The sequence below is a fragment of the Hippoglossus hippoglossus genome, chromosome 20 (assembly GCF_009819705.1).
Source record: "Hippoglossus hippoglossus isolate fHipHip1 chromosome 20, fHipHip1.pri, whole genome shotgun sequence".
In the NCBI taxonomy this organism is placed as follows: domain Eukaryota; kingdom Metazoa; phylum Chordata; class Actinopteri; order Pleuronectiformes; family Pleuronectidae; genus Hippoglossus; species Hippoglossus hippoglossus.
This window is the reverse complement of record NC_047170.1, coordinates 296,579-314,858: the sequence shown is the minus strand read 5'-3', so window position 1 is coordinate 314,858 and position 18,280 is coordinate 296,579. Positions and strand designations below refer to the sequence as shown.

Here is an 18,280-nt window from a genome sequence, read left to right as displayed (position 1 = left end):
CATGTGTAGTATATACGTTGCATTTCAATGTGGCCGTATTTATGTATTTTTATGGGAAGTGATTATGAAACCTGTGTTAGGCTACAAGTCTAGCTCTGTCACCACCATCTACCTTGTAATTTTCCTCCATTTCTCTGGAGAATAACTAATTGTCATGTCGTTGTGTTTTACCTGGTGAGATAGTGGGTGGTGGTCCAGAGTCCTGGACTGCACTCCATTCAACAAGGAAGCCTCGTCCTCCAATCACTGAATCTGATTTGAACTGCAGGGTGACAGTGCTGCCAGAACTCCTCAAGGCCGGGGGCAAATCCAGACCACAGAATGTCCCGATGGGATAGTAATGAACACTGGAGCCATCAAAGATCTGGGAACAACCAAGGATTGAGGGCAGAATGGATAAAGTATCAAATCTATGGACACCTCTTTGAGCTGTCATCAGGGCTCTTTTCTCTTTCTGATACATTATGCAAACTAATGTACACTTATGTTACTGAGTATTACAAAAAAAATTAGACTGTCAACACTGTTTACAGGACAAACAGTTTAAGTGATCCTGTTGCACAATGTCCTACAATTAACAGGTGAAGAATATGATATACAGTATGTATATATTAATATAAGTGACAATGCCGCACAGTATATGTAGTATATATTAATGTATATTGAAGGCTGACCACTTTTATAGATTTTTATGTAGATTTCATTTAATCTTTAATTTATCAGCTTGTTTACTCAAAAATGTTCTGAATCTACAGCAAAATCACTGGTGCTCAACAGAAAAGTCTGTCCTGCTACCAACAGTTGCTATAAAAGTTAGATTGCATTGAGTGAGACAGCACCTGCAATGCACAATGTCTCACACATGAAACAATTAATACCCCTGAGACACAGTGGCACAAACAACATTCTGACTGTAAAATAAACATGTTAAATCAAGGTTACAATGCGATTTCACAGCATGCAGAATCTTACTTTGAGGTGGTCGTAGTAGCATTCATACAGGTCCTCAATGTCCATGTCCAAGAAGCGGATCTGAATGTAACTGTCTCCCTCTACAGTTATGGTCCAGTAGTAGTCTGCATTATTTGGGTATGTTCTGGGATACAGTGGGGATGCTATCTGACCAAACTCCCCCATCAGATCATTACCATACACTGAGAAACAGTGAGGAAGTCAAGAGTTAGATTTCTTATTCCCTCTCTAATTTAATTTGATCTACCAAGTTTTCTATTTATTGATCAGATTTAATAACTGAATAAACACACATCTTACAACAAATCTTGCTGTTACATCAGTAAGATGAGTAATGACAATGAGAAAAAGGATAGAGGGAGAATTAGGAAGATGGAATGGAACATTTAAATGGTAAATAGTCTATATTTATATTGCACTTTTCTAGTCTTGATGACTACTCATAGCACATCACAGTAAAATTTTGCCATACATCGATTCACACAGACACATTCATACAGCGCATCTATGTGCAGCACTTCAATCAAACATCCCTCACACACTGCCGGCACAGCCATCAGGGGCAATTTGGGGTTCAGTGTATTTCACCAAGGACACTTGGAACCCGGATCGGAGCAGCCGGAGAACCACCAACCTTCTGGTTAGTTAGTTAGTGGACGACCCACTCTATCTCCTGAGCCACAGCCGACCATACACACCAACATGTGTTGGTGGCATGGTATGACGGGGCGGCTGTGGCTCAGGAGTTTTAATTTAAACAAGATCATGAATGGTGTTTACACTTACAGTGTGAGAAGGTCGCTCTGAATCCTTCTCCGCTAATGGACGCATCTGAGACAAACTTAACCCACAGGATGTGACCAATCACAGAGGTGTAGTTGGAAGGGAGCGAGTTCCCACAGAAGCGACCAACCACAGATCCAGTGGAGTTGCCCTCTCTTATTTCTAGGTAGTCACTATTACAGTCAGTGTCTCCCTGCAGGTGAAAGATACTGAACACAAAGAAAGATTGTTACTGGTATTCAGTGGTGAAGTATCTTTTAAAAGCAAAACATCAGCCATGGATTAATTATCGGCAAAGTCCAATAATAAAGTACAAGACATTTAACTAATGTGCAGCAGTCATCTCATCATCATCCTCTGCCAACAATCACTATGCAGCTCAGTTTGTTTTTCAATGTCTCTGCTGAGGTTTATGAGGTCAATCACTAATTAAAACACTCAAATTAACTTTTACATAACATCAAGAATATCCCATCAAAAAAATAAGTGATATAATTAGTATCTGACCTAAGCTGGATTTTTAGAGTCAATAAAACTATTGGTCAGAAACTATTTAGAATTCTGTAATGTGACATTGGAAAATGCTGAACAATCAATAGCTGATACTGCCCAGCATACTGTTTATGTCAAAAAAATATACTGTATCTTTGCTGAGTTAATAGTGACCAGTATTATCAACTTGGCAATCGCCTCTACATATTATACACATCTTTCCAAGTGTCATAACCCTGATGACAACAGACATTTCTCTAACCCTTACTACTCCCTGACCCAGAAATCATTTGGACAGTAAGAACTGATGTGCAAAACCAAGCACAAATTACTCAATCAACAGAAATTTTACAGACAAAATTGATAGCCAAAAGTTTTGGAAAATAATCTGATTTGAATCTGATCAAGCCAATCAATCCTGACGATTTCCTGCTTTATCTGTTTGAGATATTTTTTAACTGAATACCTATTATATATATATATATATATATATATATATATACCACAATACAGCATAACAGATGTGCTGTCTTGCAGCTTCCGAAAGCTCTCGCTGAACAGGGTAGCCCTAACATAGCCCAGAAGTAACAACAACCAGAAATAAGAGGACTCTGTTTGCCGCTTTCAAAGTGCAGGTGTGTCTTGAGTGTAGAATCTGAACTAAATAAACAGACAGCATCAGCTCTCTGTGAGCAGACTAAAACCTCTGTCCCCTTCATACTGAGAAGATGTCAGAGGTGACTGTCAGAGTTACCCAGAGATAGGTCAAGGAGGGCACCATCTGACAGATGTTCCTACTAAAGTAACCTTCAGTTTATAATATTTAATCAGAGATATGCGCCTGAGATCAAGAATCAACCTCCACATTCAAACTAACATAAATGAGAGCTGAAGACGGTTTCCTGGTGAGCTTTTGATGGTCCACACACATTCCACATTAGGCGGATAAGCATCTGGATAGTTGGGACTGTTAAATGCACCACTCTCCATCACCAGATCTCCTCCACAACCTGAGCAGAAGAGGTAAAAAGAGTGTTTACTGGAGATCCTTTCAATATCAGTGTATATGCATGAGAACAGAGTGATTTTTTAAATTTTCAGTAATAAACTGAAGCAGGGTATCCTGGTATCTCTTACTAGATGTGGAAGCCGAGTAGGTGGCTCTGAAACCTTTTCTGGAGACGGAGTGGTCTGAGATGAAATTGACCACCAAGGAGTTACTGAAGGATGTCACCGGGTGAGGTATTTCAAGGCCACAATAGCGCCCTGGCAAAAATGTATATTACATTTAAATGAGATTTTCATGTAAATGAACAAGCTGTTGTATTCAACTACATAATGCGCACACATGCACATACACACACAAGCACGCACGCACACACACACCCACTAAAAGTAAAACTACCTATAGATGGCGCCTGGTAGTTGTCTCCATCCAGGATTTCCACAGCATCATGGGAGCAGTTGGAGGATATCATTTCTAACTCAAAGTCCGTGAATGACAGGGTCACATGGCTGACTGGCCACAGAAAGAAAACACAACACTTAATGTGTAACATCGGTTATACAACAATAGTTTTGTTTTTGTCAACCTTGATTAAAGCAGCTCACATGGTTCCTGTGCTCTGATGATCCAGCTACAGTTCTGATTGGCTGGGTATGGTGCTGGGTACCGTGGTGATGCAATGGCCCCACCCTCATTGTCTGTAATTATTGTCGAACCACAGGCTGTTGAAAACATACAAAATGATATGGTCAGCTTCCTCCAACCCTCAGCCATCCGACAGTACAGTTCAAACAGTTTGACCCACCTACAGTGGGTTTTGTATTTTATAGTGAAACAGACATACAGAGGGAGAATTCAGGTAGAAGGTCTGAATGAGACAGAAACGCTTCTGTTTTCTTAATAATTAGTCTTTCATTATTTAAGTGTGTGCTGTGTCTCAAAAAATTACAATTTATGAGGGTGAGTATATTGTTATGTAAACTGATTAATGTCTCATTACAGTGCTGAGTAAATGCAGTAACAAAATATCACGAGTGCAGCATTTGGTGAAATTTTGAATGTCAAATTGAGATTCAAGTTTGGCTTCTCTCTTCTTTCAAATTCATTGTAAAAATATTGTTTATTAGTTACAATACATACACAGTAGGTTATTCAGTTTTGTTAACTAAGTTGATCTCTGGATAGTGCAAATAAGGTGAACTCGTATTTCTTTCATATTTATTGTAATCAATACACCTTGTTTGAGATCAGTTGTGTGCTTTGTGTACGCTAACGTTAACAGTACTGTAGGCAAGCCTGCTGATGTTTTGAAATTCTTACAATCTGAATATGGGACTGATGAATTAAAAGATGAAGTGATGGGGGATATTTCACCCATGCTCAAGTGACTGAAACTGAATGTAAAGAATACTCACCCTGGGAGAAGTGAGCACTAAACCCACGGTGACTGCGACTGGAGTCAGACCGAAAGCGAACAGTAATGGTATTCTGGGTGGAGGTAACGGAGGGAGGAAGACTGGTGCCACACACATGGGCAAGAAGAGGAGATGATATGGTTGGACCATCATGAACCTACAGAGGGACAGACATATGACTCTGGAAAACCTGGCTTAAAATTCACTGCATTAACGCAAATATTTGGACTGCTACACATTTTAACTCTTCAGCTCATTGTTTGAAATAAAATAATGAACACCTTCTCGAAGATGATCAAGAGAAATGGGAGACACCTGGACCAGTGTCATAGCACTGGTTTGACAAGTAAAGAGGTGACCATGTAAGTGAAGAAAAGTATAATGAGGCTTAAAAAGCTAAATCTAACAGCGAAATATCAATGGTAGTTTGTTTTCCAAACTCAATTGAGCTTTGCAGATTGAGCACCTGCTTCACACATGACTAGTTGGCTGTTTTTGATGAAGCTGGAATTTTCCATCATCCCTGTCCCATCCATACAGACTCTATTGTAAATTACAAAAGCCTCAATCTACTGAAACCTGGCAATGACCATCATTATAATATACATTTAGGTTGGTTCAGTCTGTAAATTACACACTTAGCCAGACATACCACATTCCCCTTCCTTGACATACCTTGACCAGAAGATCAAACAGTTGCTGTCATCTACAGAATAAAAATCATTTACTCACAACCACATAGTCCCAGGAGCAGCTGCTATGATATTCAATGTCCAGGTCGGAGAAATTGAAGAGAACACGATGGTGGGAATCTACACTGATGACCCAGGAACAGTCCACATTATTGGGATAACTGCTGGGATACAACGGGGAATGGATTTCCCCTGATGGAGCAGTGACTGGGCCCCCACAACCTGTATTAAAAGACAGTTTATTAAAGGTTATGGAGAGTGCAATCAGTCAGATCTGTGTCACATTGTATCACAATACATTTAATATTTGTCTGTGTGCTCAAACATTAGGGATAAACAAACTTTACAAAGTAAAACAACACAGGGATCTTGCGGTCAAAAGACGAAAGGTTACCGTTCCCCCACCTCATCTTATCCCCCTGTTGCTCAGTCACTTTGATCTTTGTAAGCATACTGCATACCAGTGGCGGCTTGTGATAAATTTATTGGGGGGGCGCAGTGTTGATGGCGGACAAACAAACTGATCACCAAGCTGCTGAGCAATACTAAGCCTGCCGCAAAAATTGTGTCAGGCCATAGACTGACACACACAGTGAGATGAGAGGAGCGTCCACGTGAAGCAGCCGGTAAGTGACTTTGTTGAAGAACAGCGGAAACAGTGACAATACAGAGTTTCTCTCTGGTCCACAGCTGCTCAATGATCAGCACCGCTGCTTCATAATCAGAGCAGAAGCTCTAGTTTGTTTGTACCAAGCTGGAGTTTCTGTGTCCTCCTCCACTCTCCTGCTGACCTGCTCTCACTTTAACTAATAAACACTTATCAGTTATTAGGACCTGATCAACAGGACTCAGTGTTAAAGGGAACGGAGCGACATTTAAAAAAATGAACTTGTTCAGGTTCATAGTTCATTTTTTCAAATTATTTTATTGGGATGGTTATGATAGAGATGACAAAGTTACAATCATGTATTTAGTTATTAATCGATGGTGTCGGATCATGAATCCAGATCATGAATCCGGATCTCTCCGGTTACTTTAGTCCTGGCTGTACGTGTCACATCTCAAGTGTTGTACAGAGCGCGCACAAAATGTTGACGACTCATTTTTCATTATGTTTAAATGCAGCCTTATAAACTCACACAAACACTAAGTAAACTTCATGTACATCATGTAGGTCAGCAGGAGGGTGGAGGGAGGACACAGGAAACTCCAGTACAATACAAACCAACCTTCTTATCATTGTGCAGCTGTGGGCCGTAGGAGAAACTATTTTCCATTTTTCTTGCCACTGTTCTTCAACAAAGTAACTTAACAGCTGGTTCATGTTAACAGGTTCTCCGCCTCTCATCTTACTGTGTGTGCCGCTCTTCAGCGAGTGGGGGCCGGGCCCCAGGGCCACACACACACACACACACACATTTTCACTTGCTCCTGGTATTTCACGTGATGGCCTTCCTATATGATGATGATTTTTCAAAAACGGTGTCGTGAGCTGTGTTCACTGTCACGGAAGGGATTCGTTCAGTTCAGCGTTCACAAAAAATTAACAATGTGCACAACACTGGCCACTGCCGCATACCTAATTTCTTTCCTTACCACAACCACAATACATAACCAAAAGGCAGCAGGGCAATACATTATTAATAATTACTATTATTCTAAATTATATCTGTAAATAGTGAAATTAAATCATTATGTATAATTTTTAACAACAGAAAATCCATTCAACTCCAATACCTGTGAAAAATCTGTGCAGTGCCACATTTTTTTGTCTCCTTGCCCATGAGATGAGGATTTGGAAACATCCTGTGGCTAGTTTTGATTAATTATCCTTCAGCGGACCAGAGGGACTGGTCTTGTTTCTTCTCCTTCTGTTTGGTTTATTGGCGGGTGGCAACCAACGTCAAGTGCATTACTGCCATCAAGTGTGTTTTTGCACCATTCATTGAGGACCTGGGATACCAGGTTCATGCATGGAGTGGATGGAGCAAGCCCCTATTCCATCTATTCCATCTCCCTGTTCCAAAAATCTGTTTCGTATATGTCCCCAGGTAGGGGACCTGTCTAACCACTGTGGCTGGTCTTGTTTTATTATTCTTGTTTTATTTTTCTTATCCACAGACAAATTGAGCCACAATGCCACTGATAGGGATTTATTGTTTTCTTTAAAATTTTCCCACTTAAGTTTATATAGTGAGTGAGGCTAACCACTAATTGGACAAATGGTTTTGGTTGCTTAGTAAAAGCAGGTGCAACAGTACCACACAACTTCTGGTGCATTAGATAAAAAGATGAAGGTGGCACATCTGGCATTTTCCACTCACAGATCTGAGCAGCCCCTTATTCTGTCTTTCAACACTTACATGCCCATATGTACATTCCAATAGTTTATAGTCTTAAAGGTCCCTTTTAACCCCATTCCAGTGATGAGGGACAATGTTTACAGTCTTAGATAGGTGTAAAAATAAATTCAAATGAGTGCATTTGAGTACTAGGTATATAAAGACAAATTTGATGAAATGTTAACATAACATTTAATGTTGGTTTACATTGCTTTTTAAAGCATTTTTACTTTTTCTATTACTTGTTTTGTCGTTGTTTTGTAGTTTGCAGTGTTAACTTTTTCTGACAACACAATTTGGCACTTTTTAGTCTGCATGCCTCCCCAAGGAAACTTATGAAGGTGTTACTTGTAAATATGAAATGTTAACCACTCTCCCCTCCCAATAGTACACCTTCTACTATAATGTGTAGTATTGTGTGGCACAGACAAACAATAATTTCCACCTACCTCCTGGGATTTCAGCCCAGCTTGCATTAAAACCTCGACCGCTGACATAGGCATCAGACTTGAAGCGCACTGTGAGCAGGTTACCAGTGCTAGAGACTTGCATTGGGCTAGATGTGGTGCTGCAGAGTTTGGCTAGCTGAGGGGCTGACAGGTCTGGGCCTCCATACACCTGAGAGAATGTCACAGATGAAGGTCAAAGTGCTACAACTGCAATAGTGTTTAAAAAGCAATCCATGACATATATATTGTGTTGCTGTGTTTAACAATTGTTACTAATGACCTTTTAGTGGCATCAGATAATGGACTTGTGTCCATACTTGTCCTGCTGGATCTTAGTGCCGCATTTTAAACCATAGATCATAAGATTCTGTTACAGAGACTTGAACAACATGTAGGGATTAAAGGAACGGCACTAGGCTGGTTTAAGTTGTACTTATGATATAGATTCCAGTTTGTTAATGTTAACAATGACTCCTCCATGCACACAAAAGTTAGTCATGGAGCTCCACAAGGTTCTATCCTTAGACCGATACCTTTCACTTTATACTGTATATGCTTCCTTTAAGCAACATCATAAGAAAGTAACACGTACACTTCCATTGTTACACAGTTGTACCTATCAGTGAAGCCTCTAATCACTGAGCTAAACTTCAGGAATGTCTCACAGACATCCTTTTTGATGAAGCTTATAGTTAAGAATGGATCAGGTGAGTCCTGAACCATCCCTTAGTTATATATGCTGCTATAGGTCCCATCATGCACTGAGGACCTCTGACTATCCCTCTCTCTGTCTCTCTCTGCAATCATTAATACAATTTTTACATCAACAAATAATACTCTTATTGTTTTCATTTCAGCATCATGGTTACACAACTGTTACTGGTCTATGGCAAAATTACCCAATGGAAGATTGTTGCAGTATGTGTTATTTAAAACATTAGATGCCTTCAAAGGTCCAGTGTGTAAGATTAAGATGAAAGGGATCTATTAGCAGAAATTGAATATAAAATATCCGAGCGATGTTTTCACTAGTGTGTAATCAACTAAATTGTACAAATTGTTGTTTTCTTTACCCCAGAATGAGCCCTTTAAATCTACATATGTAACGGGTCCTCTCTACGGAGACCACTATGTTTTTTACAGTAGCCTAGACTGGACAAACTAAACACAACTGAAGGCTACATTTAGGTTCTCATTCATGCTTGGAAGGGGAGGGTGAGGTGAGGGGTAATCACCTGCAACATGAAACACTACATGTCACTCAATACGACACACTTTTGAGATGACATGAATTTAGGGTACACTAGAACCAGAGCTAAAACTTAGAGAGTGAGACAGGTCCACATTCTATATTTATATTTATTCATATTTTTTTTGCTTGTGTAATATTTTGAGCATTGCTAGAAGAGAGCCTGTGACCCAAGCATTTCATTGCCAGCAACTGCTAAATGTAATTGGTGTGCACATGAAAAATAAACTCTTGAATCTTGAATCTTACTTCCAGCACATCGTAGCTGCAGTCTTGGTGGAACTCCACATCAAACTCATGGATGGTGAGGGTAATGCTGCTGCCAGGTGATGTGGTGATATACCAGATACATTCTCTGTTTTCTGGATACCGGTTGGGGTAGTCTGGGCTGTTAAAGGATCCACTGGGACCAGAGAGCTCTCCACCACAATCTGCAGGTCAGAGGGCACAAAAGTGTCAAAGTGTCCATATTTTTAATACAGTAATGATCCAGGCTCAACAACTACTGTTATACAGGAACAAGCAACAGAGGTCATACAACTGTTTGACCTTAAATTCTAACAATTGCATGGGTGAAGATTACATTAAACTAAAAGATGATTTTATTTAAACTCTTAGGGGCTCTGCATTGTTGCCATTGCATAGAAGCTCTGCGTCAGCAAAGAGACATTTTCCTTGGGCCACTGACATAACTTTCTTTTACATTACTTTTTCCTTGTCTGTGTCTATTTGATATTTGGGTGACTAACCAGGCGCCCAAGTGGGAAGAGAGCTGCAGAGGAGGGTGTAGTGCATTCTTACTCTTCTAGTACATACAATGACAAAGATAAGTTCAAAAGGCAGTGTAATAATTTCGCACTTTATTCGATGAAGACCCACCATGTAAACCTCTCTGAAATACTACAAACCCTTTTTATTTGGTTATCTGTATCAGTATCATTCAAATGCTCGTCAACCAGTTGGTACGTGGTCACAAAGATAAATAATTTATCCCAATTCTGGCTATAATACTCGAGAAATAAAATAAACAATGACTGATTTTTACCAGCCAGTGCCATCAATGGCTGAAAGTAGCCTTTAAACAAAGTCTTTAGTCTGGTAATTCTTGCTACAACCATCTGAAGTCAGCAGGTATCTGTTCCATCTGCAGTGTCTAATTGGGGTAAAGCTGTCTCGGCCAGGATAATGTCACTGGAGTAAGCCAGATCTGCTAATTCAAATTTTGTGGGACCAGCACCAGACTGTTAGAAAGTCAGAGGAGAAACCAATTTACTCTCCTGTTTCCCAAACTGTCAGTGCCTCATGACAGGAATGCAAAATATGCAGAGGGGATGAAAGTAGGGAATGTGATTGGCCACATAGTGTCGATAGGATGCTCCTCTCTGAGGTTTGTTACTTGCAGTGTATCATATTTAATTCACTTGTTGTATATTTTGAATCGTATAGATCTCTGCATGTAGTGTCTTATTGATGTGGTCTGGCTCACTTACCATTCTGGTACCACATCATCTGGAAGCCAGACATGGACACAGAGGAGTCTGTTCTGAACACCATTGTGATGGCTGAGCTTGAGGTGCTGTTGGCGGTGGGAGGGCGGTATCCACAGAATGTACCAATAAGAGGAGCATTCTCGTCAGGTCCATCATAGAGCTAGGGCAGTAAATATTTGGAGGAGATATGAGTGGAGAATATCATACAAAGCCGCACATATTACTATGACCATATAAAATTGTGGACTTTAAAAAGTGACGATTTTAAGTCTAGAAAGGAAAGATTGATTTAGATGGACTGAAAGTACAACTAAATCAATACATAGAGATAACCAGCAGCACAGAGCACAATAATATGGTTGTGTATTTGGAAACATATCCGATTTTAAATGTGTGTGTGATATCATTAAAATAGAATAGACCATAGACACATATATATAGAGGCTACTTTGACCGTTTTGGCAGCTTCGGTTGTTTCGGCCCATTGCTACATCAACATCACCACCACATTGTTCTGTGCAAGACTTGCTTAGAAGCATAAAAGTCAACGGGTAGGTGCATTTTCTTTCTAATGTATAGCACCAAAATGGAGTACAAAAAAGTGTTGTCTCCCGACATTTTTAGGTTAGGCTAAAAGTTAGACCAAAATCACTGAAGAGATAAGTGTGTATCATATTTCATTGTAATAATGAATTGTAAAAAGTGCTGAGTAAAATAAATAAAATAAAATGTTCCATTTTGTCCTTTCTTGTTTGTGTGTCGACTTTGTTGTTTCGGCCTTTTTGAGACTGTAGCTAAACCATTATTAGCTTTACTCTGATTTCTGGGCTGTTTGTTGATGATGTTGTAGAAATGATTCTCCAGAGCAGGGGAAACTTCCAAAGATTGTTGGAAATGGGATAAAAGAAAGAGGTAGGGTGTAGATATATATATATATATATATATATATATATATATATATATATATATATATATATATATATATATATATATATATATATATATATATATATATATATACACAAGTGAGGATAGTATGGTATGGTAATGGCATGCATCTGTGTACCTTGATGTAGTCAAAGTTGCAAATGTTAGAGGCCTCCAGTTGAAAGGAAGTAAAGGTGTAGTTGATGGTGTTTCCACTGCTGGCCTGGATGGTCCAGCTGCACTGAGAGTTGGGTGGGTAGTTGTTGGGAAAGTTTAGTGACTCCACCACTCCTGCATGTTGGCCTGAAATTAGCATGCTACGGCATTCTGAAAACAAACACAATCATACAATAGTAGGACACGATGTAATCCAATGCATTTAATTTGAACCAGGTTTTTGTTGTTTTCTGACACAGTTATGATCTTGGATTTATTTATGTTGCTGTCTCGGGTATATTTACAGTGCACCAACCTTGATCAACATGGACAAAGTCATTTCACATCTGATATAAGTATCTGAGTATTGCAAACTAGTTTTAAAGTGTCTCATTAAAGCAGAAAATTATTTCAAAAGCCAATAACGTTTCCTGCATGTCATCAAGTTACAGTACTTTTCCTTGAGTGCAAACTTTGGATACTGTACCTTCCTCTACATAGCTAAATGGTACAAAAACATTCTTATTCAACGTAGTTCAGCAACACAAAACATTATAAAGCAAAACTTCCAAAGTTTAACAGTATTGCATGTTTAGACATTTTGCAGTATCCTGCCAGCCTGTGTGCGAGTGTGTTTTCATACTAGAGGTGTAGGATGCGAGGAAGCCTCCACTGCTGATGCTGCTGTCAGTGCGTAGTTTGATGTAAAGCTGATTTGTCGAAGAGTTGATGATGCTGGGCAGCTGATTGCCACACAACTTGGCAAGCTCTGGAGCACTGCTGTTGTTACCATCATAAACCTGAACACACACAGACATACACTGTCATTAAAATTGGAGAGAATGTAAATGAAACAACTCTAATGATATTGCATGAGAAAACAGAAATGAAAAACAAGAAAAATCACAAAATAACAACTCTTGTTAATTTGAGATCTGTCAATGTGAGCTCTACTTTACCAATCTAGGCTGATGGCCTACAGCACATGTGTATTTAGGATGTGTCCGAATCCATTTTTAATTGTTAATTAACTAGATGCATTACCATCTTGATAACCACACCTCGTTTTAAGACTAACTCACAAATGAGTACTCGGATAGGCACAAGAGTATTTTTTATTAAAACAATGTAGGATCTGGATGGGACATTTTACTGTATTGGTCTGAAACTATAGCAAAGACACTTTGCTACAAAAGAGCAACATGTCCTTATTCTATCGGTTCTCTTCTACTGTGAGACATTGACTTCATCATAAAACCAACTAATATTTATACGTCTGTGTTTGGCATAATAATAGCAGCTGCTATCTTGTGATTTGTTGGCTATAAGGTTGAGTTTTTTGGTGTGAACAGTGTACTTATTAGAAGTTTTAAACTTTTTAAACTATTTAAAGACAAAAGACAAAAATATATAAATTTGTGGCCCTCAAAATAATGTTAATCCAAATATTACTGCAACTGCACTACTGTGACAAAGACAGTCAGCCTATAAGTTGTATTTCTTTGCACTATATTGTGACCAACTGTTAAGTGAAACTCAAATGACTGTGGATCACCGACGTGTGTGTGTGTACAGGCTTCAAAATAAGCCTCCTAACAAATCCTAACAAAACATGGGCTGCTCTTAAAAAGCATTGTGTACAACTAACAGGCCTTATGCTGAAGCCTGTAGTAGTTCAAATGTCTTTCTTTCCTAAATTTTGAAATGTATTAAAATGTATTAATAAATAATATTTACTTATATTTATCATAATTATTTACATATGTATTATTAATTATTCTAATAAATATTTAAATAAATATGTTCTGCCAACAAATGTGTTTCCACCGTTATGTGTTTGAGGTTTTACGACTAGTGGTAAAAACTTCAACTTCTCCTGTAGCATTTCAGCAGGTATCCTTACATTCTCTTGAGTATTCAAACTGATAAAGGTAAGGGCTAAGCCTGTAACAATAATGCACACACATTTTGAGGTATGGCACTCACAGCAAGGTAATTGAAAGAGCAGCTGGAGCTGGACTCCAGGTGGAAATCAGAGAACGAGAGAAGGAGCTGGCTGCCTTGGTTGGTCCTGATGTTCCAGTAGCACTCAGCATTAGGGTGATAGGCCAGGGGGTAGTTAGGGGAGGAAAATGCCCCAGATGCAGTTGCCAATGTCCCTCCACAGCCTTGGAAAAAAGGGACATCAAATTGGAAGGTAGGTGAGTGTGTGTGTGTGTGTGTGTGTGTGTGTGTGTGTGTGTGTGTGTGTGTGTGTGTGTAAAATTGTATATTTACAGTTCCCTTTACCGGGTTAATGTTATCTCCTCTTTCTCATTCAGAGAACGGAGGCATAACAAATGTGTCCATGCTCATATATAAAAGAAACAGAAAGCTATGGTGTGTAAAGCTAAGGATGATGCTCTTCTTGTGTTGTGCTACAAGAGATGCTTGTATCATTCTCCATCAGTGATGAATGAATAAATGGACAAGTTATAGCTAAATGTAAATATATGTAAAATAAGTAGTATGTTTTATTTAAGTAAACAGAGGGTGGACATTGTGCTAAATATACAAAGAAAAAAACAACTTCAACCTAATATAAGCTGAACATCACCCCATGGTTTTAATTAGGAATTTGACAGTCAGCAGTTTAAAAAAAACATAATAAAATACTACATATGTAGATTATTTCCTTCTTTTGTCTGTGATGTCTATTCTGCAACAATGTGCATGTTTCTTTTAAATATTATTGATAATCTAAAGTGAAAATGTGTACTCCATGTCTTTCAGAGACTTTTTTTTCTTTTAACCTAGCAAATTGATCATCTTGCTATCTTCTGTTATGGGATGTCCTTATTGGAGGTGGGATTATGTGCCTGTTGAAGACTTTGGAGGTCATATCTCCCAATACTTTTCAGTTAACTTCAGCTTAACTTTACATTATTTTTGGCAAATGATGCATTTGTATTAAACTGCAACACTTTACATCCTCAGCTTAAACTGGCCAAAAGAGTAAAGTCTAACATGAGAACAGTATTACCACTCACCAGTCTGTGAGCCATCCCAGTGGGCAATGAATCCACCACGTGTGACAGTGGAATCGGAATGGAATCTAATCCAAAGGCGGTTGCTATGGGATACCAGCACTGGAGGACTCTGACTGGCACAGAACTTACCAATTAAGGGAGATGTCTCAAAACCACCATCCCTGCAAAGGACAGTTATAAATGTCAGTCGTAATATTGAATAAAGAATAACAGATGTAAATCCCTTGTACAGGCTGCTTATATATCACTCTGCTTTGTGAACTTTAACTTCAGACTTCAGGATAAAATTTTGCCACGTGAAAATAGGCCCCTTTTCTCTATTTACAGTCAAACTCTCCTACCTAAATTCTTTCCTTACCTGATCTCAACAAAGTCATAGCTGCAAGAAGGAGGTGAACCCTCCAGCTCAAAGTTGGTGAAGTTCATCAAAATCTGCATGTTGACCTGCACAGTGATCTTGAATATGCAGTCTCTATTGTTGGGGTAGTAGTTAGGGTAATTGGGTGAACTGAAGGACCCTGTAGTTGTGGTGAAGGTCTCAGTACAATCTAATGTGAGAGAAATTTAAAAATTAAAATTAAAATCCTTAAGTGCATTTTCATTTTGTCCAGATAAAAATATAATTTTACTTCATAGCAAATTTCTTTGGAAAGAATTAAAAAGAATTTCATCCAATTTTTGTGTTGTGGAAAACCACTTAAACTTCACCCAGAAACATAGACCAGATTACTTACCTTTTTGCTACTCTTCAATAGATGCAGTCTTGGTTTAGATATTAGTTATTTTAGTGATTTTATTGTGATATTGGAGGCACAGTCATTTCTACAGTACAGCAAATGTTGGAAAAAATTACTTAATATCAAGTTTTCCTTTTTAGTCTTGGGTGACATTTTGTGAATGGAACTTCCTCACAAACATAGCACAACTGATATCTTTAAATAGCAATTTGGCATCACTGATTATTTAAAGCTCTCATGAATGTGCACATGCTTATGCATAGGTGGAATTTATCTTCAGGTAGAAATCAGAGATTTTGTTTAATGCATTTATCAAGTGTTCAAACTGGTGTCACACTGGATTAAGCCTGATTTGCCAAATCAGGCTTAACACATGCCAAATTCTTTCACCAAGTTTTGTGGTAATCTGTACAGTATAGTTTTTCTATAATCCTGCTAACAAACAGGTATTAGTAAATGTTGTCACAATAAATAAAGATGTACAATGCAATTCAGCATAACAGTGAGTCAACTTGTTTCTTAATCAACCTGTAATTTAATTTAATAATTTCACAATTTACTAACATAAATTGTGGGAAAAGGGTCAGAAATATAACTATAACTTAATTATTATATTCATGGTTTGGGAGATTTGTTTATGTATTTTGTTTAGCTCTCCTTAAATTGACCACTGCAGCCAATGTATATCACAATCCAAAACTTTTACTTTGAAGACAAGCTTTCTGTTTCCGTCTCTTGATTTCCTTGTTCAATTTCCACTGTCCAAGTTAGATAAACCAACAAGCTGACTCTGAGTTATGCAGAATTGCATTTTAAATCTCCATTCAATGCAACAACAGCGCAGGCAAACTTGTTTAGACATCACTATCAAAAAATAAGATCACTCCCATCAACATTCATTTGAATCTGTACACAAAATACAATGAAATTAGGTCATACCCCCCACAAAAGACATTTTTCAATATAGAATGTGAACAACTGCTGATAAATTATAATTAATGCACGGGCCTGTCCAGTATATTGTGTACCTGTGGTAGCATTGATGGAGACATAGCTGGCAGAAAATCCCTCTGTGGCTAGACTTGAATCAGTCACAAACAGCAGGGTCAGCAGGCTGTCAGTACTGGTGATGGATGGAGGCACTGAACGTCCGCAGTACCTGCATGAACAAAGCACCCCAAGTGTTAATTTTGACCAATTACAACAAATGGAGAATGTCATTCAGGAAATAATCTGTGAGACATCTGAATGCAAATTAAATAATAATTCAAATACATGGAATAAAATGAACAACATATATAACATAATCGGGTGGCAGTGGCTGAGTGGATAGAGCGGTCGTCCTCTAACCAGAGGGTTGGCAGTTCCACCCAGGCTTCCCCAAACTGTGAGACCATGACGAAACCAAATTATTTCATCAGATGAAACAAAAATTTAAGTCTGAGCATAACTTCAAGCACTATGTCTGGCGAACACAAGGCTCCTCACTTTTATATTTTTATTGGTGAAAAACAAAGCAATACAATAGTGACTTGACAAATGAAACAATGACTGAGACAGAGATTAAATACACAAGGACAGACAAAACACAAACAAAATATAACAATTCAACATAAGGATGGATAAATCACTAAGTAAATGTAAGATAAATAATAATGTCCTCCTGGCTGAGGTTCATGGCTGTCTATTCTATTCTGTAGTTGAAGTATTGGGTTGGTGGTGGGAGCACTGGTGTCACTGGCAGTAGGCAGAGGTGAGGATGAGGATGTGGCAGCGTATAAGTAGGCTATAGTCTTATTGATAAATGCGGTCCAGTAACTGTGAAATTAATGTAGTAGAAAAATTAACTAAGTGTGGTTGAAACCTATTTTGTAGTTGGAAAGTAAGTTTTTGCAGCCTTGTCTAAAGACGTTTATGAGCTGTATCTACATATATAAACAAACTGTCCAAATGCTTTATGACCTGAGCTGTTTTATGGTCTGAACTGTTTATGACCTGAAAACTGCCAGACCCTTTTGCCACTTATTTACCCTCCAAAGAACGGAATGTATGTCTGCTTATCTCCTTAGGAAACACATGTAAATCAGTTGTTTGTGTTTAGATTCCTCTCTCAACCTGCGCCTACAGAACCAGTCTGGATTGGTTCAGAGAGACAGCCCTCAGTTCTCCTATATAAGATCCTTGTATTTGGCCGTTCTCCATCTTCACTCTGAGATCCTTGTGACTCTCTGTGTTGATCCTTTCTGCAGAAAGCCCCTATTAAAATACACATAGATAACTTTGGTGTTTCCAGCCTCTTGTATTTCCAGATTTCCATCACATTAATCTATTTGGTTGTTTTTTAATGCTATTTGTCTTTCTGTTGAGATGTATTCTGATAGTAGTTGAGTGAAGTGCACTCTATGTAGAATTTTGTATTGAATAAGTTGCAGGTCGGGGTTATTTGACACTGAGAAGATGTTATTGCAGATATGCATCCCGGAGTTGGAGTTTATGGTACTTGCTAAGTCTCTTTTCCAGTTTTGTACCGGTCATGGCAGG

General features: G+C 38.6%; 1 protein-coding gene across 1 annotated transcript in view; it reads right to left on the bottom strand.

The window, feature by feature from the left end:
- Window positions 1–18,280, bottom strand: part of cubn (cubilin (intrinsic factor-cobalamin receptor)) — an 86,014-nt gene that overhangs the window by 32,224 nt on the left and 35,510 nt on the right. The window contains exons 22-39 of the mRNA XM_034571787.1: window positions 16,768–16,898; window positions 15,361–15,550; window positions 15,003–15,163; window positions 13,960–14,141; window positions 12,617–12,773; window positions 11,957–12,144; window positions 10,891–11,050; window positions 9,650–9,831; window positions 8,152–8,320; window positions 5,401–5,582; window positions 4,669–4,825; window positions 3,859–3,975; window positions 3,653–3,766; window positions 3,385–3,513; window positions 3,125–3,257; window positions 1,759–1,964; window positions 973–1,154; window positions 172–364 (exon numbers count right to left, since the gene is read on the bottom strand). Of these exons, the coding sequence (XP_034427678.1) occupies window positions 172–364; window positions 973–1,154; window positions 1,759–1,964; window positions 3,125–3,257; window positions 3,385–3,513; window positions 3,653–3,766; window positions 3,859–3,975; window positions 4,669–4,825; window positions 5,401–5,582; window positions 8,152–8,320; window positions 9,650–9,831; window positions 10,891–11,050; window positions 11,957–12,144; window positions 12,617–12,773; window positions 13,960–14,141; window positions 15,003–15,163; window positions 15,361–15,550; window positions 16,768–16,898 (2,933 nt within the window). The remainder of the gene's footprint in view (window positions 1–171; window positions 365–972; window positions 1,155–1,758; window positions 1,965–3,124; window positions 3,258–3,384; window positions 3,514–3,652; window positions 3,767–3,858; window positions 3,976–4,668; window positions 4,826–5,400; window positions 5,583–8,151; window positions 8,321–9,649; window positions 9,832–10,890; window positions 11,051–11,956; window positions 12,145–12,616; window positions 12,774–13,959; window positions 14,142–15,002; window positions 15,164–15,360; window positions 15,551–16,767; window positions 16,899–18,280) is intronic.